This window comes from Uloborus diversus, chromosome 3 (genome assembly GCF_026930045.1).
Source record: "Uloborus diversus isolate 005 chromosome 3, Udiv.v.3.1, whole genome shotgun sequence".
NCBI lineage: Eukaryota > Metazoa > Arthropoda > Arachnida > Araneae > Uloboridae > Uloborus > Uloborus diversus.
Window position 1 is genome coordinate 162,798,367 of NC_072733.1, and position 24,655 is coordinate 162,823,021.

General features: G+C 33.2%; 1 protein-coding gene across 1 annotated transcript in view; it reads left to right on the plus strand.

Annotated features, from left to right (window-relative positions):
* The window catches only part of LOC129219238 (focal adhesion kinase 1-like), a 246,263-nt gene that overhangs the window by 213,540 nt on the left and 8,068 nt on the right, over positions 1–24,655 (plus strand). The window contains exon 28 of the mRNA XM_054853564.1: positions 9,965–10,045. Coding sequence (XP_054709539.1) covers positions 9,965–10,045 — 81 coding nt within the window. The remainder of the gene's footprint in view (positions 1–9,964; positions 10,046–24,655) is intronic.

The window sequence follows — 24,655 nt, forward strand, 5'->3', positions numbered from 1 at the left end:
AATCATATGGTAACAGCAAAGCTTCTGCATTTTAATGTATAAGACATTTTATATATATATATATATATATATATATATATATATATATATATATATATATATATATATATATATATTGCCGCCTCAGAGCAACAGTAGGACATCTAATCCCAGAAAGAACTCTAAGATATCTTACTGTTGCTCTGAGGTGATGATATATGTATGTATACACAGGATGTCCACCCTATTGGTGGACAAATAGCTCATTTCTAAACCGTTAGTGATGAGCATATAGTTCCAATTAGAAAAAACATATAAATTCCGTAAAAAATCAAAATTTATAAAATTTTTGTCATAAAATCAAATTTTGAAAAAATTACAAAATTTAACTTTTTAAACAGTTTCCTAGTCCTAGCAATTACATTTAGTAAAATATTCTTGACACAATAACATTTAAAAACTAAAAAAAAAAACCCACTCTTCTGTGAGCAAAATTACTGAGTTATCGTAAAGTTATAGTTAAGTTTCAAAAAATCACAGTTTTTGAAGATTTTATGATGACAGCAAGAGAGCTCTTAAGGGGATGTATGCAAATTTATAAAGTGTGTTAATAGGTTTAAATTTATTTTGGGTTCTTGTCATTAGAAGGCAGTATTAATTGTTGAAAAGACTCTTCAAGTACTATTTTTCGCTCAAAGGTACATTTATGATTAAAAGCTTTTTTTTCTTTTCTTATTTGTTTCAAGAATAATTCTTGGGAATGGAAATTCTAATTTTTATACGTGAATTTGATTTGAAAACATATTTTGTATCTCAATTTATGTAAAACTGTATTTAAATTTATAGAGCACTGATAAAGAAAAAAAAAGTATATTTAAAAGAAAAGGAAAACCGTAAAAGTTTGAATTATTTAGAACTTCTGTTATGGTATTTCAGAAGGCAGACGATAATTTTGTAATGCTAAAAAAATTTCTTTTTAAGTAATTTCAATTAATGGTTGTAACAAAAGTTTCTGGCCAAGAAAGAAAAGAAAAAAAAAGTTGTGCAGACGATAAAAGCGGTGGCTTGAATCTTTCTTTACAACACAAATTCTTTTTCTGAAACAATGCTAGACTTTTGGTGCTCTTACTTAAATATTCTGGTTAGTCTTATTTTTGTTATTCTTTTACAAAAACTGATTGGATTGCTTGTCGTGTTTCATAAATTAATTGACAGGTGCCAATTTTTTCTCACTTCCATCCCATTCCATTTGTAGAACAAAGAAACTCGACGAGAAGGGTCCTATCGAAATTTGTGGGGGCGAGGAACATAATTTGAATTTAAGATGTTAAACAAAATTGAATCAAAATGTTCTTGAATTTAAATAATCTTTTTCGCAATCACGAATTGCGAAAGCCTATTCGTTGGGTTTCTTGTTTCCACAAATGGAATGGAATAGAATTGACTAAGAAATTTGCACCCATCATAATACTATGACTTAATTTTCTAGAATAGGTAATACAAAGTACACCCGCAAAAAAGAAGTGGTGATTAGGATGCGGTAATAAAGATCAAGATTTTATGGATGATATCCACCAGTACTCTTATCATAAAGGTTATTTATTTACAGCAATTTGGTCATGTATTTTTATTTCTGATCAATCTTAAATGGTGAGAATTAGTAATCTCGAAATTTTCTATGAAGATGAAGTTTTGCTGTTTAAGTTCATCTATATAGGTCTTTTTTCAGAAAAAAACTTAAGTTTATACGCAAACCTTTTTTCTTTTTTAAATGTGACGTCTGCTTGAGTTAAGCCCTGAAAAAATATGAATAAAATCAAACCACAGATGATTTGTAACTATGACGGCGAAAATTTTACTCCCTAAATAAATATTAAAACGAGCTGATGTGTGCATCACCTGACTTCCTTTTACACTAATTTAATGTTATTTCCCCATTATTGGAAATTTCAATGTGTTTTGATAGTTAACCCTCCAAATACCACCAACAGTGGCCAAATTGAAATCAGATTTTAAAAAATAATAATAAGTGAAAAAATTTTCATGACTACAATACTTCTTTTTTTGTAAAAGGAAGTAAAAAGTATTACTTTTTAGACCAGTTGGAACCAGAAGAGGAGGAAGAGGCTGATTTGGTACGCAAAATACAATACAGGGTAAAATCCCTCGAATACGGACACTAATGGGACAAATTTTTTTGTCCGCGAGGTGTCCGCTGGACATGGGTTTAATAATGTTATTTGCATTGGAACTGGGGAATTAAAAATTATGTGCATAAAAGGGGTGTCTGTTAGGAGGGGTTTTACTGTACTTCCTGTTTTGTAAAATGAAATAAAAAAACTCGTCGTGCCAATCTGAAAAATCAGAGCAACATCAACTTTGGTCAAATGAGGACAATAAGCAACTGGTGATTGCTCAAAAAATCCCAACATTAAACAAAAATATTTTTTTGAAACAAAAAAAAAGAAAAAAAAATAATTGTTTAAAAAATAATAGTTGATTTTTGAATGACAAAAAAAAATCCATTTGCTTAATGATTGGAAATTAGAGGTTCTTAAAACAAAACAACAAATCACTTCGATACCCCGGCCCCCTCCTTTTAACCATAAATAAGACTTTGAACTTATAAATAGCACTTACTAAGTCTCTCCAATGGTTAATATTGGCCCCTGATAACAAGGACTAAAATAAATTTAAACCTATTAACACACTTTGTAAATTCGCATAATATCCCCTTAAGAGCTATCTGGCTGATGTCCTAAAACTTCCGAAAATCATAATTTTTCAAAACTTCAACCCTCGGTCAATTTTGGTCGTAGAAGAGTGATTTTTTTTTAAGTTTGAATTGTTATTGTGTCAAGATTATTTTACTAAATATAATTGCTAGGATTTGGGGACTGTATAAAAGTTTGTATTTTTTTTTACATTTTGATTTTTTGACAAAAATTTCATAAATTTTGATTCCTTACGGAATTTAAATATTTTTTTCCAATTAGAACTATATGCTTATCTCAGGCATCGCAGCGTTCCTATATTCCTATATTTTTCTATATTTCTGAAAATGTTCCTATTTTCCTATAATTCCTATATTATCAGTTTCCGCTTCCTTTTTTTTTTTTTTTAACTTTTCCCCGCGACTTTTAGCTACTGCCTTTTCTCGCGAGCCACGGGCAGACGCCGTTTTATCTTTCCTACCGTGTTTCTTCCTAAGCAGCGCAGCGTTCGACTTTAGCTCATCTGCGCAGCTCGATTCTGCGCCCATGAAGCTCCTTCGCAAGTCCTCAAAACTTCTCTTTCGAACTCGGCGTCGATGAACTTGGGCGATCATGATGGACGCATGCGCTGTGTAGGTTTTCACGACGTCATTCTAGAAAGGACTCGCCGGCTAACTACTGCTTCAAGAAGTCTCCACACGCGCGATTTTTTTTTTCTCGGAACTTTGTGTTTGGCTACGACTGTAATTATTGCTGCTTGCGGGATAGCTCATCGCTCATCTCAACTTCGATTGTTTTGGTTTTGCTTGCGCGGAATGTAGGTGCTGCATTTCGCGTATCAACTAAACGTTCATTTTAATAATAATGTCTCCGAAGAGGCCGCACTGCCAAGTTTTCAAGAAAGAATACACAAAGCTGTTCCCGATTTTAAAGGAATCGAGGAAGTCGGAAAAACATGCACACTTTGGGGTCGATCCAGACCCAAATTGAGTCCGCTTTGCGGCCCCTTCACAAATTTACGTATCGTAAAAGCGGCCGCATTCACAAAATGCCACGTCTCAAAAGCAGCTCATTCACAAAATTTCACATTACAAAATAAATATACGAACAACACAATAGGGTAAATCTGAAACAGTCATTTCTTTTTTATTTTCGAACCGGAAAGCTACCGGACCAGCAGCTACGTGTGAAACATAGTCACCATATTTGGTCACTCACGGGACGGAATCGGACAAGATGCTTAAGTGCCTAAGATTATAAGAACTAAGCAGAATTGGATATTTATTTAACTGCAGAATAATGAAAATAACACAATGTGCTGCAATTTTTTTTTTTTTAAATTTTTTCGAGAAATAAAAAAATTAAAATTTCATCTTATCCTCATTGTTTTGGTCGCTAATATGCTAAAAACTATAGGATTTCCACTAAATTGTTTAAAAAAAACAATTTAGTGGATTTTTTATGAGGATTTTTTTATTTTTAAATTATTTTATGCTACTAGTTAAAATCTAAATCGGTGTAGTCGCCAGTTTTGGTCATTCCCAAGATGGAAGTAGACAAAGCCTAAACTAAGTGCCTAAGTTTTCAAAAACAGAATTGGAATTTATTGCTATGAGAACTATTGAAAATACCGCAAAATGTGCCGGAGCTTCTTTTTTTGGATAACACTCATTTTCTTGAAAAATCCAAATTTTTAGCTTTAAAATTTTACCTTCAGAATATTATTTGATCTTCATTGCTTTGGACGCTAATGTGCTGAAAAATCTATTTCATCTAAATTGCAGTTTTTTGAGGATTTTTAATTATATTAACAATTACTTTTATGCATCAAATTCAAAAATCTATTATCTTAAATTTTTTGCGTAGTCGCCATGTTTGGTCATTCTCTAGATCGAAGTAGACTAGACTATAGATTGCCTAAATTTCTATAAACAGAATTTTAGATGCTTATCTCAAAGCAAACTATTAAAAATAACATAAAGGGTCATAAAACATGTTTCTTTTAACTAATTAGTTTCTTGAAAAGTGAAATTTTATCTGCACAATTGCATTTGATCCTCATTGATTTGGAGGCTTTGGTATGAACTTAAAGAAACAATTTTGATTACTAAAATGCAGTTTCCTGCCAACTTCTCATTTATTTATTTCGAAATAATTCAAAAAGCTATTTTAACTTAAATTTTCCAAAATGCATGTTTTTGTAAACAAATGCAAGGTTCTATTTTTTAATTTTTTTTATGAATGTAGTAAAAACTAATCGCTCCCCCCCTCACTTTTTGTACTTTAAAACTTGGTGACAGTGGTGGCTACAAAGTTTTTAGGTCTGGTTTATTTTGCTTTAATGACCAAATATTTCTAAATCAAATGTATATTTTACTGGGTGTCCTTGAAAGTCATGGGAAATCATGGATTTCAACTATGATCGAATTTGGTACTGAAAAGTCAGGATTTTCAGAAAAACAATGCTCAAAAATATCATATCAGAGATTTTTCTGAAAAAAAAAAAAAAAAAAAAAACATACAGAATACATATAAATTTTTAACTTACATGCATTTGAATTTATTTGAGCACTTTTTTTTTCCGGAAAAGAAAAGGAAATTCACAATCATCTCTTTTTTACAAAAATAAAGAAAATTCACAAAAAATATTTTGCTCTTTCACAAAACGGGGACTTAAAAAATGAAACCTGGATTGACCCCTGATATTACTGTGTGACATGCTAACATGTGACTTGGATTTCAGCATAGCACATGGAAAGATATTGTGCATGTTTTAACAACTTATAAAACTTTAAGTTTGACTTTTACTGCATCGTCAAGTGATAACATAATTAGAACAGAACTTTTATTCACGAATTTCATTCTGGAGCACAGCTCGCCCATCACAGTATCGGATCATGCAAAAACTTTCGTTAAAAATATGTTCCCGTCTTAGAGGTACCAAAGAAAGTACAGTTGTGCTAGGATGGAAACAACTGCTATCTTAAACTGCTTAGCAGGGAACACTGCTCAAGAGCAGTGGTGTATCCAAGGGTGGGGGGGGGAGGGTTCCGCACCCCCTCAAATGTAAATATATGATTGAAGAAAAACTGCATTGTGTGTTGAAAACAAGCATTTTATTCAAGTAAAAAAAATGGAACAAGAAAAAATATGCATATATGAATGCCTCAGTTGCCAAATCGATTAACTCCACTTTAAAAAAAAATATAATCATTTCTGCTTTAATAGCGGTTAATCAATGCTTAGCATGTGAATTTATATTAAAGTTTTGTTTCAATACATTTCTGACCATGTGATGGCAGAAAATGTAACACGACGGCCTATTCACTCCTATTAGATAACACTTTCTTCTTCATCAGTTTTCTCGACTGTTTTATGGAGTTAATCGATTTGGCAAGTGAGGCATCCATACATTGCTCTTGTACAATATATAACACACCAAAAACATTTTGAAGGGAAAAATGATAAAAGTAAAATGGACAGGGGAAGGGGAGGGGGACGAAATGAGGGACGCTGTAAGGTGTAGTGCTTTATTGCAATGACTCTCTATTTTCCCCTAGTGTGCGAAAATATTTCCTTCTGCAATCTCCAAAACATTTGCTTCCCTTGTATCAATGAAGTAGATGCAAATTCTGAGAATATACCTGTTTAGAATCTATCAAAAGGGACTTCTCCTTTGTCTAGTTCCCTCCAAATTTCTTGGAATTTTGTCCCTGCTTAGCTTCCTGGGGAAGTGAGGAATCTATTTCGCATTAAATTTTTTTGCTTGTTTTAAATTCAAATGCATTCAAAATTATTAATTATCATTAATAACAGTTAAATAAAATTTTCGTTTCTAAAATCTATTTTGCTAATTTTTAAGATCTCCATATCAATTTGTCAAATTTCCTTAGCGCCCCCCCCCCTCCCCCAAATAACTTCATGGCAATGCCACTGATTGGACCCCCTCCGAAATGAAATCCTGGAAACGCCACTGCTCAAGAGCTATCACAAGGTTTACATCATAGTAAATAAGTATTTTGTAGTAAGTTATTGCCCTAAAGCCAGGGCTAAGACAGAAATATTTAAAATATACCGCCTGCTCAGTTATTCCATCCGAGGACTGCAGTTTCGTGCTTTTTAGCACTCTACAGCCCGGAATAGGAATCACATGAGCTGGAGGCGAAAAATCTCTTAACGGAGCCAAGAGAGCCAAACAAACTGGTTAGCTAATGCAGAATTAGCAAACCAGATGAGCGACCGCAGCAATGGTGCGATTCAACTCAAAGATTGATGGCAAAGCTAAGGTATTTTGTAGTAAGTTACCACCCTAAAGCCAGAGCTAATTCAGAAATACTTAAAATACACCGCCAGCTCAGTTATTCCATCCGAGCACTCAACTGCTTTTGAGTGCTAAAAAGCACAAAACTGCAGTCCTCGGATGGAATAAGTGAGCTGGCGGTGTAGTGTAAGTATAGTAAATAAGTATTTGAATTTTTTTCTTGAATGAGAGTGGGAACCCTGGAATAGTCTTATACAAAATGCAATGCAAAAATTTAATTGCGCAAAATGCTGTAACTTCATTGTAACATATGTTTTGCTTGTGAAAATATGTTTTAAAATTCTAAACTTGATTATGTGAAGGTTGTTAATTAGGATTCAAATTAACTGATTTGTTAATAAAGACATTTGAAAGTAGAATGAGAGTCTTTTTGTTGAAATGTAATTCATTGCACATTTTAAGTATTGTTACTGTTGCTGCTGTTTTCAAAAGAAAACATTCATTCATGTTTTTTTTTAAATTATTATTTTGAACTTGTAAAACTATAAAGAATCTTTAGTGAGCAACTTATGTTCAGAGATTGATTATGGACAGTCAAGAATTAGATTAGTGATACAATTATTTTAAGAAAGATTTGTGTTCATCTACAAAAAATTTCGTCTATTTTTTTTTTTTTTTACTTTTAAAGAAGTATACCTTAATATGCTATTTAGTACAAAATACAGTTTTATGCTCTTTTTCTTTTTGTAAAATTGATTTTGTGTGTATTTTTAGACTTATTTATGCGTATGTATTGCACTTATGTCAGGTAGTATTATTGAATGTTTTTAATCGAGTAGTAGTATTGCATTTAGAAAAAAAAAAAGTCATACTGGCCAGCCTTATTATAAAAATTCCTGTATATCCGCTTTCTTTTTCAAAATGTTCCTATATTATTTCGAAAAATTCCTATATTGTCTGCAGAAAATTCCTATATTTTCCATCGAATTCCTATATTTTTTTCAGAAAATTCTTATACTTTCCTATATTTTTGTTGGCAAATGTCACTTCTATCCCTGTTATCTCTTAACGGTTTAGAAATTAGCTATTGGGCCACCAATTGGTTGTACACTCTGTCTATATTGCATGTACTGGAGCTTAAACATTCTCTTTTAGTTCATAGTTAAAATTTTGGTCTTTTGACCATAATTAATGAATCCTCCACGGCTGATGAGCTCTGGATTCACTCTTTATCTTTTCCTACTTAATAGCTGTTTGCATTTTTCCTTTTTATCATCATTAATTATTTATAATTTGTTGAATATTTGAAATTCTGTTTGCTTAATTTTATATTTACTTGACTTTTTAGTTTTGCTGTGTTGCGCATCTATGGGCTTTTGGTGTGGTCTTTTCAATATTTTTCACTTTTATTATTATTATTATAATATATATATATGTGTGTGTGTGTGTGTGTATCTACTATACAGATGGGTGACAAAATTATGCAAACACCTATGATATTAGAGAAAAGCTGTATTAAAAAGGAGTTTGACCATCCTTTGACTTAACTACAGAGTGCATGTGACAAAGAGATGGAATTATAAAGAACAACATTTAATGGAACATGAAACCATTTTTCCTACACAGAAGTCTCTAATTCAAAAAACTATGACATAGGGCAAAGTCACTCATGGATTTTGGCTCCAAATATTCCCACAAATGTTTGTAAATGTTCAAGTTAGGAAACTAAGAGGACCTAGTGAGATGTTCCGCTTTGTCCTAATGCTCTTCAAACCATTTTCCGGCTTTTTTAGCAGTGTGTACTGGATGAACAGATGCACTGGAGTCCTCAAAATACCTATGTAGTAAACACCTCTTACCCTTTTATGCAGAGTTACAAGCAGCCCAAAACCCCACCAAGATGTTACCCCATGTTATAAGGAAACCACCGCCATAATTCATAATTAGCAAGAGGCAGCCAAGAGAAAATGCTTCTGTGGAAAAACCATTTATAAAAGTGTCCAATTTTCTGAAATATGATAATTGATTTATCACACCATATGACTTGTTACCACTGCTGAGGAGTTCGGTTTTTGTGTGTTTTTACACCATTTGTGTCGCTGAAAAGCACGAAGGGTCGTCACCTGTGGTTTACTAAATTCAACTCTTTCATAAATTTTTGAAGCGTGAAGTTTTCTTTGGAACAATTCTTGCTGAAATTGAATAATGGAGATGACTACCTATGTCTGACATTATCCTGGGTAAAGATTTCTGATGTTTTTTAACCATTGTGTTGGTTAACAGTTTTAAAAATCTCTTTTAGAAAGATTTATTTTCCGCCTACTGCTGTACTTTGCCGACAACACATTACTGCATTTTGTGGTAGCTTTAAGAGGGCCATTGATCTTCATTGGGGACTAATTAATTGACTAGGACCAGCCTAGCTGGGCCCAGAGCCTGTTGCTGGTCGTCACATTTGTATTTGTATGCTGTAGTGTTTACTGAGTCAATACTATTTACATGCTTCAAATAATTAGGTGCTTCCATCACCAAGCAGCTAGTGCATCTCATTTCAAAAGTCATGACTTTTTCAAACTCTGACAAGTCGCTCTTAATTGAAATTTTCAGAACATATGGTAAGTGCATGCAACTTCTGTGATTTATGTTGAAAGAATGATACCTTACCTTTCACAACCACTTAAAGACAGACTTGAGTTTAAAGTGATATGTGGTTCTGCTTCTTGAAAGGGGACCATGTCTTTTCATGGGTGTTTGTATTTTTTTGTCATCCATCTGTATATTTTTATCTTTTAATAAATACATATATCAGGGGTGAATTGGTACTATAATGCTGTTCGGGTACTGCTTTTCAGGAAAAATAATTTTCCCTTTGTCATAAAATTGGACACAGTCCATTCAATTATTTTGCAATGGCTTTTGGGTACTGGAAAATTTATAAATTCACTCCTGATATATATATTAATGAATATTTATTGTTTATAATATTGAGAGTTTATGTAACATTTTTTAGCAAGTTGGTCTTGATTTAAGAGATCTCTTAGCTGCAGTTGATGCTATAATCTTGAATTTTCCTGTCTGGTATCACAGAGAGGTATGTATTGCTTGCAAAGACGTTTTGATGTAATTTTTTTTATGTGTGTGCCTGGTAACAGAATGTTTTTCAGCAGTCTGCAATGCAGATTAAAAATCAAAATGTAGTCTGCAAGATAAACCAACATTAGACAATTGTAAAACCTTATCAACACCGAGGAATGCTTAAAAACCAGATTCTTATACAAGTACACGCTGTCTGTGGATCATATCCTGAAAAATTCTGACAATTCTTCATTAACTGAAATTTAAGATGATTTCTCTTTGAAAATCGTAAGAGTTTTTTTCTTATACAACTAAGAAATAGTCTGCAGATTTTTTCAATAATCTGCCCCACACCTTGCAGCGTTGTGCTGTTTTTGTTACTGGGTGTAAATATAAGTAGATATTTTTAGTTATAGCTGCACAAGAGCATTGAAAAGTTTCAATTTGTTTTTGCACTAACTCCGACAAGTTCCGTATTGGTCAGTACGGTTTGTTCATCCACATTGACTCAACAACCCATGATAGGATAGATTACACATGCAAAATTTTGGGAAGAACAAAATGAGCTCCCTCATCGTTTCTGAAAATTTCACACTGTCTTCAGAAAATTTCACTTCGGTCCACTATCACCCCTGCCATACATATATTCGTCTTAACCATAGAACTTTAGTAATGCTACAGAAGGATTGCATCTGTGGTTTTTAGTATTCAAATTAGTAGGATTTTTTAATTGAATCGCTGATTTTGAAAAGGGCGTAAGTCACAAGCAATTGATTTTTAGAAAACTTGATAAAACTGTTTATCTCAAGTTACAAATATGTTATTATAAATCTGTATAGCAGTCATTCCAAAGGCATTGCTTTTACATATGTTCAGTTAAGTTTTGGTTAATTTCCGATTTAATTTGTATCAAATACCGTATTGACAAATTAGATGACTTACGCCCTTTTCAAAATCAATCGGTTTTTGGCAATAAAAAAATATTTTCATTGCACTTATTTTAAAGATATTTTAATTGCATAAATGTTAGTTTTTTCTCCCTCAACTACATTTTGTTTTCGTCGCTGGCATTATCAGAAGTCATGGTTTTCCAAGAGAGGATCCTTTTGTAAAATCCATGGTGTTCCTCGGGAATGTGAGGTTGGAGCTTTTTAATGTCAGTCAACTTCTTCTCATTGATAGGCACCTGATCAGTGTATGCTGGCATAGTTGGTAGATCGGGGATGTTCTTCACTTTCAGGAGTTTGTAACTGTTGTAGTTGAGACCATCAATCCAGTCAAAAGCAATACGGATCCCAGGAGTTGAAGAATCAAACACGTACATTTTGTTGTAACTGACGGAGAATAAATCGCGATGAACACTCTTCTGGACCTGGGGGGTCTTTTTCAAAGGGATGCAGGATTTCTTATAAACTCCAGCCACTCTTGACTGAAATCTTTGACGTCTTTGCGGCGCAGCACCTTGACAGTGAAGGGATCCTTTCTGGCAGCTAGAATCATTGCATGATATTCGTCAGGGACATAGACGCGATTGGCTCGTCTCACCTTTCTCTTGATGAGACCAAAATCCCTATCGCATGGCAAGTAAGGGTGACCACGTTCAGGGAAGTAGAGAAAGATTTTGTTGAAACGCTTCCTGCCTCTCAAAGTGAGAAAGAAACGCAGCACAGTATGATTCTTATTTTGGCCTGCGCACCCATCGCAAAAGCAATGAAGCTCTGTGACCTCTGCAGGTACGGTCTCCTCGATGTACTGCAGCAACATGGAACACACGTTGTTGGCACCTTTCTTGACTTCCCCTTCTTGGTAAACGAACATTTGCGTGTGGGAGGAACCTAGCTCATGGGCGCCGAACACTTAGATCCAAAGTTGTCGAACATAAAACACATCCTGCACTGAAACTTCCGGAAGGGGTAAGTTTTGCATGAAATTGAAGCAAAGGCCCTGAATATGGTTATTGGATGTGCAGGTAGCTTCCACCTCTCTAATTTTCTTGTAAAACTTCTATGCACGTGCTTTGTGAACGAGAAGCTCTGCGGTTGCTGCTTATTTTGGCATTGTCGTTGAGTGTAGGGCTTTTTATTTTGATGACCAACTGTTCGCATGTGATGCAAGTGTCAATCGGGTGCGACCAAATATCAAATCAAAGTTTTCTTTGAAGCAACAAAGATAATATTCGTACTTAATGTGAGTATCAGGATGTTTGATGCAGAGCAGTTCGTGCATTTTTTTTTTACTCTTAGACGAGCATTCAGGTATGCACTTTCTCTGCTGGAATAGTGGTACGTTTTCGTGGGAAATGACTTAATATGCTCCACCATTCGGTTGATTTCAATGGTGGAAATCTCGAAATTTCATCGAGGAGCTTGACCGCGCATTTCTTTTGGAGTGTCTCCTCTTCTTTGTAATCCCTGTAAATGCCTTAGCCTCTTCTTGGAAACGCTGTGAAGACTGAGAAAAGCCTTTTGACAAACAGGTACCTTTTGGCAGCCCCGCATGACATGATTGCTGAAAGTGGACAGCCTCACTCTCGGTTCCTCTTTTCTGAGACGATGTTTTTTGACTTCATGGTGATCAACGAGGGACTGAAGATAGACGTCTGGTATTGTCCTTGATTGCATAGAGTACAGATTAGCAAGGACACCGTCACGTTCCTCTGGAGAAAATGAATCAAAGCATTTTGAGCGGCAACTGAAAAGAAAATAATGTAATCTACTTTGTTAGAGGAAAAAAACTGTATATCAATGATATTATTCACAACAATGTGGCATATTTTACGGAAAATTTTCCTTGGAATAAAGAAATAATAATAATACAAACCTGCATTCATCTCCTGTAGTTTTCTTTGCAACTTGCTTTCCAGGGGAATTTATAAAGGATTCTCCAGAAATTCTAGCCTTTTTCACAATCTGTTGCCCATAGTTTTTTGTGTTTCTGACTCCTTTTTTACGTTTTTTTTCATCTACTTCGTTCATCATTAATGTTTAAAAAAATCACATAAACCAAAACAACATAGATAATGACGATGCAATGTTGTTAAAATAATGATGCAATATGGCGAAATAATGATGGCAGATTACTCATTACAGTTCATAAAACACTGCACTACAGGAGTAACAAAAAATATTACCTTGCACATGCAGCGACATCTATTAGAATTGTCAATGAGTTTGAAAAGGGCGTAAATTCAATGACTAACGCCCTTTTCAAAGTCATCGCGAATTTCCCCTCCATTTTTCTCAATCACTTCTCCATACAAACTTAGGCTGCTTTTAATCTCATTTAGTAGGTTTACTACCACAGTACCGTTTCCCATTATTATCTCGATTTGTCAAAAATGGTGACTTACGCTCTTTCCAAAATCAGCGATTCAATTTTTTCAAGTACTTGACCCTGATAACTATTTTTTTGAACACAAAGATACCATAGATATGGTTTGTGCAAATTTAGGTTTTGGTAACTATCATTATTCTTCTTTTTATCTGCACTAGGAGTTGACATTTGAGTCATTCCATACAGATTCAACGGATGAGTGCGCTCGACCATTTTTAATTTTTTTGAAACTCATATCCCAAAAAGATGCATATGAATGATGTTTAAAACCACTTTTATTTTTTCTCTAACCTTAACCCTTGATTTTTTAGAGGTCATCAAAAGTCATTTTCGCAGTCAAAAATGGGACTTATAGAGCTTTGCATTTTGGCCAAAATCTATTTGAATTACATTTATGGCAGCTAATTTTACGCTTTGATGTTAAAGTGCATAAGATGATAGTCTTACATGCTGAGCTATGTGGCTGTAACTTAATAATTAAAATTAGTGTTCACTCTAGAAAAAAAAAGGCAGGGTGTTGGTCATTGAAAGGGGCACTATTTGTTATAAAAAGGGCACTTTTTCAGCGCGGTGTCCCCCCAGCCAAGACCAATAATCATAGCTGCCAAGTGCTCCGTTTTTCCCGGAGTTTCTCCGATTTTTATTGCGTGCTCCGAAAATCCGATTTATTCCAAAAAACTCCGTTTTTTGACTTTGCTTGTACACTTTTCGATTTCTGAGGAAAAAGAAGAAATTTCCCTATCCTGGAAGGTAGGAATTGTGCACAAACTCAACAAAAGAGGAGGCAATTTAATGCCCTGGAAGCATTAGTGTCAAGATAAACACTGAGTGGGAGCGCTAATCGATCGGAGAACATCGTTTCTTCATTAAGCATTTCAGCTACGTGCAAAACGTAGCCGCCATGTTTGGTCATTCAGAAGATGGAAGTAGACGATGCTTAAGTGCTTTCGTTTTCAAAGACAAAGTAGAATTGGGGGTTTCTTTTAACTGCAAACTAATGAAAATCAGCAAAATGTGCTGCAAAATGTTTTTTTTTTGTGGTTATTTTAGGTAATTTTTTTGAGAAATGAAAACAAGTATACTATTTAAAATTTCATCTTATCCCTATTGCTTTGGACACGAATGTGCTAGATTCTCAATTAAATTGTAGTTTCATGGGGATTTTTTATTTTCAAATTATTTTCATGCAACAAATTCAAAATTTTATATCTGAATTTTTGACTTAGTCGCCATATTTGGTCATTTGCGAGATTTAAGTACACAAAAATCTTAAAGTGGCCAAGTTTTCAAAATCGGAATTAGATGTTTATTGCAATGCAAACTATTGAAAATAATGCAAAATGGGCTTTTTTTTTTTTCGGAAAATTCTTAATTTTTTTCTTGAAAAATGAAAAAAAAATTTCTTCAGAATATTATGTTACTCTGATTGGTTTGGATGCTAATGTGCTAAAAACTGTCTATTTCATCTAAATTTTAGTTTTTTTAAGGATTATTAATTATTTATAATTACTTTTAATGCAACAAATTCAAAAATCTATCATCTTAAATTTTTTGCATTGTTGCCATGTTTGGTCATTTGCAACATGGAAGCAGACAAGACTATTAATAGCCTAAGTTTCCGAAAACAGAATTGGTTGTTTGTCTCAATGCAAACTATTAAAAATAACAAATGGCAAAAAGTTATGTTTTTTTTTTTTAATTATTTTTTTGAAAGAGAAATTTTATCTGTATTTGTTCCTTATTGCCTCGGAGGCTTTGTTATAAGCTGAAACCATTTCATCTAAAATGAAGGTTCCTGCTGACTTCTCATTTATTTATTTATTTTTTTAAATAAATCAGAAATCTATTTTAACTTGAATTTTCCATGTACAAAAAAAGTATTGAATGACTCTATTTTAAAATGTGTGAAGTCCTATTCATCTATTTTTTTCATGAAAGTTGTAAAAACTGCCCCATCTCCCCTCCAGTTTGTGTTTCAAAACTTGGTGACAGTTGTGGCCACTAAGTTTTTGGAGTCTAGTGGCCACTGGCCATTTAGAAGATTTCCAAGTCTTGACCTTTACTATGAAGTTGCTTTACTTCCAAGTATAAGAAGTAATAGTGTTTTTTTTTTTTTTTTTTTTTTTTTTAAATCTTCAATATGTTCTTATGCAATGCATTTTCAATACATGTAGGATATGTATAAAGGAATATTTTTAAAAAGGGTTGCAGTTTTATTAAATCAAACAGTAATCATGTTTTTTTTTTTTTTTAATTTTCAATATGTACCTACATAATGATGCTTTTTTAATGTAAAATATTTTTATCTTATACTTGGTTGTAGTTTTGTTGAAAATCTAACATGAAAATTCAGAAACGCATTGTAAGGGTGCTTAGAACTTATAGAAGCTTACGGTACAGAAGGAAGGTTTAGCACAGGCCACGATTTGGTGCTCCTATTTTAACCCTCATTGCTCCTATTTTTCCCCTTAAGTGCTCCTATTTTTTTATATTGAGGTTGGCAGCTATGAATAATGCACCCCTCAAAAAGTACCCCCTTTTCCCAAAAAAAAAACAAAGAGGGGAAATAACATCTTGAAACATCTTGCAAAAATTCAAACAGTGTCTGCACTATGAGACTATGCCCCCCCCCCACCGGATCGCCGCCATCACCGACTTCAGTATTGAATATCGTTATTTCATACGGAAAATGTATTTGTCTTTAGAAAAGGATGAGTCCCCCCCCCCCCCCAAACAAATGTTTTCCACACTCCATAAGAACATTTAGGTAATGCTGAAACTTGGTTTTGTGAGTTTTTCAACACTTTTCAAGCCTTAAATTTGACTACCTATCGTATAAATTCTAGGCATTTCAAAACCCTATGAATTTCAATTTAAGAAGAACAGTATTTAATTACTGATCTCCCCTTCTAACCTAAAAAAGCTGCCTAGTAACGTGCATTGTGCCATCACATATTTTAGTAGACATCAAAATCATGATGAATGTCAATTCTCCTTCTTAAATATGTTACACTTCAAACAGAATAATTAAATTAAAATACTGTGTGCAGTGCTTCAAAAATGCAGTCGTAGCAAGGTGCAAAACAGAAATAAGCAACTCAGGCCAATCCAAAATTTTTATCTCAGACTATTTTTGTGAAAATTATGTCAATAAGTTTTAAAAATAATCTGTTATACGATTTATACATTGAAAGATAATAAAAATACTAAGCACAAAGAAACGAAAAAAATGATTATTTTGCAGCAAAAAATTTCCTTGGAAAAGCGATATGTTTCCATTTCAAACGCTTTTTCTTTTCTTTCTTTTTTTTTTTTAACTGGGGAAGGGGTTAAAGATCCAAGGGGCAAAAAAAAAACCCTTGTATTTTAGCTCTGTAATCTTTGTACTATTTTCTACTTAGGATACAATCAGAAAGTTAACTTTCCAGAAACAGATGTGAAAAGATTGCTACACAATCACTAGCAATGCGCTAAAATTGCTAAGCCTAATTTCCAGGTGCAAAGGAAAAACGGACACAAAGGGCTGAAATGCTAGGAAAATGTCCTATTCCCTCTCTCATGTTGATTCTCAGAAGATTAAGGATGGGGATGAATGAAACAATGATCTCTTCCTTCCTAGAGAACCATATCCCTTCCCACACCCTGTCAAAACCCCACCTTCAGTAGAAGGAAGATCATGCCTTTGTTTCCTACTGATAAGCCTGTTAGAATTCCTAGAATCTCATCCCCTTCTCCTCTTTGCCTTGGTGTTTGCTTCCCCCTTTTATTTATGGGGCCGTTTTCAGGGTGAAATTCTGGGAATAATGATAAGAAATGGGCGTTTTTGCGGACGATCGCTGGACAAGTAAAATTGCCCCGATATCGTGCGAGTACAAACGATGTTTGAGACATCTTTTTAAAAACACAGGATGCAATTTCATTTTTTCTTAAAGGGCGGGGCGCTGCGCCCTTCAAAAAACGGCCTAGCGGGAACACTAATTAAAAGAATGGCAACAGGTTAAAGTTCAAGGTCAAATGTAAAATTTTTACTCATTTCAAAGGGTCATAACTCGCTTATTGGATGAAAACACAGAGTGAAATATGGCAAAAACTAATCACTGGAGTCACACTAATGATAAAATATAGCTGTAATTGTGTGATTGTTTACCCATTATAAATTATAGCCCTTCAAAGATCAGAAAATTGAAAAAAAAATGACATTTTAGACCCCTGTAAACCAAAAGAGGATGGAATTAAAATTAAAATTTCTTGGCCAATTGAATATTCCATTCAAGTACTATACATGTTATATATATTGTTTTGTGTATTTGGTTTGTAAAAAAGATACAGGTCTTTGAAAGTGACCAATTTTGCTAGTTAATTTATGCACTAAAACAGAAATAAAAAGTGTGAAAACTTTATTGCACTTTCTTAAACGGCCTATATAATATAATATACTGGAAAACGATATTCTAAGTATAAAAATAATTATTTTAATTTGATAACTTAGAAATATTTGGACATAAATGAGTAGTTCATACATGATTGATAGCTTAAGTAGTTCATTTATAGACTATCTACACACACAAATTTTCAATACATACAAACATACGCTCTGTACATTAACTTATGTAACACCTAACGTGCAAAAGCATTATCTACATAGTTGAAAGGAAAAAAAAAGGTGCGTTTTTCATTTCTCACTTCAGCGTAGTTTTTAGAAAATGAACTCACACAGTAGTACTATAGTTCTGGTGGTGACACAGCATGTGGCGTACTGAAATACTTTACTCAAATACACAACAAAAATAGAAAGAACTTTCTTAATTTATGTAATCATGAAACGGATGTCAACTTGAGAGCTGAATGGCATTTCTATGCAATATCACACGGTAATGGACATTGTAACAGAATCAGAAGAACCGTCAAAAGAATTGATACTACTAGGACTAGCTTGCAAAGAACTACTAGAAGTCACATTTTAATTCCTACACAAATGCATACCTTCTGCATTTTTGCTACTATCCTTGTGATTATTCAGTATATTAAACTAGCTGAAAAAATGCTACAAGAAAGGTTTGATTCTGCAAATAAAATTCCCAATACAACATTTAATCACTGCTTTATGCCACCGTATTTACATATTATCTCTGTAAAATTATTGTACCCTAGCAATAGGTATGAAGAATTGTGTGTTACTAAAAAGATTATCAAAAGAAAATGCCCATTATTGTCAAAAAAGTTATTACACAGCTTGTGCTGATCACTAAATTTAGAACTCCTGTCATAGTCTTGCACCTAGTACATTTTCAAAGTACCAAATTATGAATGTGCCTTGGTAAAGCATTCCAAAACGCCATATACAGTGGCTCCCAAAAGTGTTCGTACACTTTGAAATTTTTTAGTAAAACCAAAATAACTCGAAACTGAATTCGAATATGGAGTCCAATATATTTTCACATCATTCCTATGTCATTCTAAATACAACCCATTGGTTTTTTTAAAATATTAACGGATCTACTTTTTGAAATGGGTCAGAAAACGAAGAGACAGAGAAATAACACGCCACAAACGTCATCGTACACTCAAATATTTTCGAATAAATTCATGATTAAAATTATCATATGCCGTTTTATTATTATTTTTGCATTGTGTTGACACTTATAAGTCATTTGGCTTCAATTTTTTGTTTATTTATTTCTTAATATTGTGCTTATTGCTATAACATCGCTGGTATTCGTAAAAAACCGCAAACACCATTCAAAATTCGAATTCGTTTCCCACAGTTGCGGTAAATTGGTTTGAAATGACTCTAAATTAGTTAATTTATTTGTTTGTATAGTAGATTGCTTGATAAAATGCTTTAAACAAAGGAATCGGACCAAAAACAAGGTAAGAAAAGGTCAACCGGCAAAGTGGACAAAACGTGATCAGAGATTTAAAGTTGAAAAAATTATAAAAAATACACATTTGAGTGCTGTAAAAGTTTCTACAGAGTTAAAAGAAAAATTTTACGTTTAATTTTCACCTAAAATTTTTCGCCAAGTTCTCTGATTAGCTGGATTAAATGGGGCCTCTTCCCGCAGAAATTTTCTTGTTCGCACGAAAAACACAAAGCTTACGCTTTTCGTCGTAAAATCAAGGATAAATAAGCTAAAAACGTTTTAGAATTACGTCTTGTTTACAGATAAAAATGAATTCAACATTTTTGGTTAAATTGTTGCATGATTGTAAGTAGAAGAAAAAATTAGGAACTTAATCTTAAGAACTTAGTTGGATCAGTTAATCACGACGGTGGAGGTGTTCTAGTGTGAGGGTGCATATCAGCATCAGGACTTGGTAGTTTGGAATTTTTTGATGAAATAATGAATCATACTGTTCCTTTAAATATTTTAAAAACCAATTTTGAACTCTTAACCAAAAATTTGGTCATTGGAAACAACTTTGTTTTTTATCAAGATAACGATATGAAGCACTCGGTTTTCAACGTTTGCGTCTAGTGCCTCAAAAATCGTCCTAAAATTCAGAAAAAGCACCCTCAATCTCCAGATTTGAACTTAATGTAACGTATTTAGAGATATCTATAGGCTAGATTACGAAAATACGGCTTTAAAACGAAAATAGAGCTAGAAACAGTAAGACTCGAATTGTGGTTGAACACTTAATCAGAAATTACGCAAAAAAAAGAAAGTAAAAGAATTAAATCTATTCCCAGACGTTTAAAAGGTGTTATAATACTGTATGATATTCTACTAATTAATAACTTGATCAAAAGTTAGATTATTCAATAATAAATAGACATTTTATAAAGTGTACGAAGACTTTTGTGACATAGAATTTCCGGCACTTTTTTGTTTTTGATTTTTTAAAAATTAAGTTTTAATATTTTTTAAAAACTTTTCATGTAGTTTTGGTAAAAATTAATTATAGATCTTATAATTAAATACCTATTCTGAAATATTAATTCTAACCAATGGATTGGGGCCTATTTCGTTGAAAGTCGTAGGTGTACGAAGACTTTTGGGAGCCACTGTACTTGAGTCACCATTACAACTATAGGACTACTAGGTGAGTTCATTTTTTCAAAACTACACTCAAACAAACAAAAAAAAACGCGCTTTTTAAAATTTAAATTTTGTATATATAATGTTTTTGCATATGTTAAGGCAATTTAGATATGTTAATGTGTATTGAAAATTTGTATGTGAAGATAGTCTATAAATTAACCACTTAAGCTGGCAATCAAGTATGAACTACTCATTCATGTCCAAATACTTCTAAGTTATCAAATTAAAATAGTTTTTTTTATACTTAAAATATGTTTTTCCAGTATAATATATTATATAGGCCATCTAAGAAAGTGCAATAAAGTTTTCACACTTTTTATTTCTATTTTAGTGCGTAAATTAACTAGCAAAATTGCTCAATTTCAAAGACCTGTATCTTTTTTACAAACCAAATACGCAAAACAATATATAGGGTCTGGTGGGGGAAGTGGTCAATGGGGTAAAATGGTCATAATTCAAATAAATGGCTATAACTTGGAAATAAATGTTCGAATGAATGTGAAAATTTTATTTTAGAGTAGTGCAGTTAGAAACTACATTTTGAACACAAAATTTTACATCTGGTAAAATTTTATTTGGTAAAAAAAAAATATTTTGTGTGATTATCAATTTTTTAAAATCTAAACACCTTTTTTAACTTCCTTGGGAAATTTTGTTTGTTAGAACTATGAAGAGTTTGACTGCGCAGGAAGCTTTCTACATGTCTCATGAACTCTCACTGATTAGCAGTTAGCTGAATCTATTTTGAATAATTTTTTAGAACAATTTTAGTAAGATGGGGTAAAGTGGTCATAATATTAGGCTTAATGAATAATGTTCTTCTAAAGTCACTTAATCTTTAAGTATAAGGCAGATATAAATTAAATATTAATTTCACTTAATATGTATTGTTTTTACAGTAAACAAGGTTAAATATATGAGTATATGCGCATGCATACGCATATACTCGTATGTAAGCACGTATATATACGTATTCCCATAACTGCATCAATAAACACGTATTTGGGTATCTCGTAGTATTTTTTATCTATACAGATATACATTCGACTATACAAGTATATACCCGCTTACACTCTTACATATACGAACACTTATATACTCAGGTAGATTCGCGTACTTACTCGGCGCGTATGTGCAGACACTTACATACTAGCTTATGATATACATGTATGCAGGGTGAGTTTAAACTCTTGGGCAAATTTTTAAAAGGTGTTAGAGAGAAGGCTAAGAAGTAAGAATCATAAGAAACACATGGCCACAAGCTCAACGCTGACGTGCTACATGCACGCAAAGCCAGAAACTAATGGATGCAAAACAGGTCACAAATTTATTACAAAAAGACAATTTTATACAACGACTTAAGAAAGTTTTAAAGTGATTGATGAAATTTTTTTGCAGCCGGCATCTGTAATACATGCGTCGCAATCACTCTGTTGCAATTACGAGACTTTTGAAAAACTTTCATCAGTCGCTGCGCCTTTGTTGCGATGTGTGTATTAGAGCTACTACAGGCTTTAATTTTTAACAACTGTTTAAATATTTCGAGCATTGAGGTACAGCAGTTTCGTACGTAGTCTTACGTCTTCTCGTACCACAGTTGCTGTAAATGCGGCACTAATTCAATCAAACTTACAGGCTGTCCAATTTAACGTCTCGAATGATCCCAGATATGCTCGATTTGTGACAAGTCACAAATCGCAGACCAGAGCATCGCGCAGACCTGAGAAAGTGATAATGTGGAAGAGGAAATCCCTTAATACCCTTGCTGTGTGACCAAGCATTGTCATGTTAAAAAATGGCTCCTGGGAGCCCCGTCGTGACTGATAACACATATGAGTTTGATCGGATGAGTGGCAAGTTTACAGCAACTGTGGTACGAGATGACGCAGGATATCGTAGGAGTGTGTTATGTCTCAATGCTCAATTGTATCGCTTCGTACATCGTACATTCACGCTAGAGGTGGCTTAGCAGGGAACTTAAACCTCCATTTATTCGAGATTTTTCCAACCATAAATGATCAATTTGCTTTAATTTTGTAATCACTTTCTAATGTCAATTTTATTATCACGTGTGTAAAATTTAGCTTCATTCTGGCAATTTCTTCTTGGTGTAGCAATTTTAATGACCAGTAGTGTATCTATGTACACTTATATATGCGTAGATACGTCGACTATACATGTATATACTCAGAAACTCAGGTATGCACGTATATACTCGCGATACATGTGCAAACACACAAATGATGTTCGTTTAAGCGCGTATATACTCGCATATACACGTGACTCGTATATACTTGTGTAGACACGTATACACTCCTGTAGGCAATCACGTATACATGCTTATATACTCGTGTATACACGAATATACTTGAATAGGCACATGCATGCGTCTGATGTATACATGTATTTATTCATATAGGAACATGTTTACTCATGTTTAACACGACACTTATATACTTGTGCATACCCGCATATACTCGTACATATACTTGTAACTATAAAAATATCCGAAATATACAAATAATAGGGTTATTTGTAAGTTTTGCAGCTGTTTTTAACTATGACCACTTTACCCCATGCTATGACCACTTTTCCCCACCCCATGGGGTAAAGTGGTCATAAATACAAAGGGAAATGAAAGTGTTATAAAACTACTTAAATCAATATTTTTTTTCCTGAAATTCAATGTACCTTGTTCTTTAATAATGCAATGTAAAATAACAACAAAAAAAGTTGAAGTGTTTAAAGAAATTATTGTATTTATTATCCATCCAAGTTGAAAACCTACGATTTTATGACCTCTTTTCCCCACCAGACCCTATAACATGTATAGTACTTGAATGGAATATTCAATTGGCCAAGAAATTTTAATTTTTAATTCCATCCCCTTTTGGTTTACAGGGGTCTAAAAATGTCATTTTTCTCAATTTTCTGATCTTTGAAGGACTGTAATTTATAGAGGGTAAACAAACACACAATTACAGCTACATTTTCTCATTAGTATGACTCCAGTGATTAGTTTGTGCCATATTTCACTTTGTGTTTTTATCCCCTAAGCAAGTTATGACCCTTTGAAATGAGTAAAAATTTTACATTTGACCTTGAACTTTAACCTGTTGCCATTATTTTAATTATTAAGTTACAGCAACGTTACTCAGCATGTAAGACTATCATCTTATGCACTTTAACATCAAAGCGTAAAATTAGCTGCCATAAATGTAATTCAAATAGATTTTGGCCAAAATGCAAAGCTCTAAAAGTCCCATTTTTGACTGCGAAAATGACTTTTGATGACCTCTAAAAAATCAAGGGTTAAGGTTACAGAAAAAATAAAAGTGGTTTTAAACATCATTCATATGCATCTTTTTGGGATATGAGTTTCAAAAAATTATAAATGGTCGAGCACACTCATCCGTTGAATCTGTATGGAATGACCCATTTATCAACTGTTCTTACTTTTTTACTACTTGATCATGCTGCCACTGATCAAGTGCTAGATACTTGACTGTTGAAGAGTTATTTCTTACCTTTGTTTTGTATCATCTTTCAATTATTTTTATTTTTGCTGTAACTCGTGATTTTCGTAGTCTTCTGTATGAATATTTGGTTCACCCTTAAATACTTTATTTTCAAAAAACATTTTAACTATGTTGATTGTCTTTTAATTTTTTTTCAACTCATGAGAAAGTACTTTAAAAATTGCAGTTTAATTTAATTCTATTAAAAACAAGATGAGGCTCTTTAACTGAATAAAAGACAAACAATTTAGTCGACTTCTTAAACATTGAGAAATTTTGTAAAAATGCTCTGCTGTTTAAGTGGCAAAATATTATTCATCATAGAGTAACAAGAAGCAGGCATTCCTAAGTGTGCAAAGAAAACATACTGCATGCTAAAAAAATTAATTTTTATTTTCAATTCGAACAGTGTTGTTACTTACAAATTTTAAACACAAGGTGTTCCAAAAATATTAGTCCATTTCCATGAAAGCACTGATGTATTGATTTCTTCAACAGGTGTTGAAGAAATCTTCTCCTAGAATAACCATAGTTTCTTGTAAACATTTCAAGAAGTGCTTTAGCTGTATGAGCAAAAATAGGGAAAACAGCCTTCAAAAAAGGCTAATACCAGCTACTTGTAACAAAATTTGGCCAACGTAATAGCGTGGCAAATGAAAATCGTCCTGGATTACTGTCAACATTGAATACCGTCAAACATTTGTTCACAAGTAGCCTGGTATTGGCCCT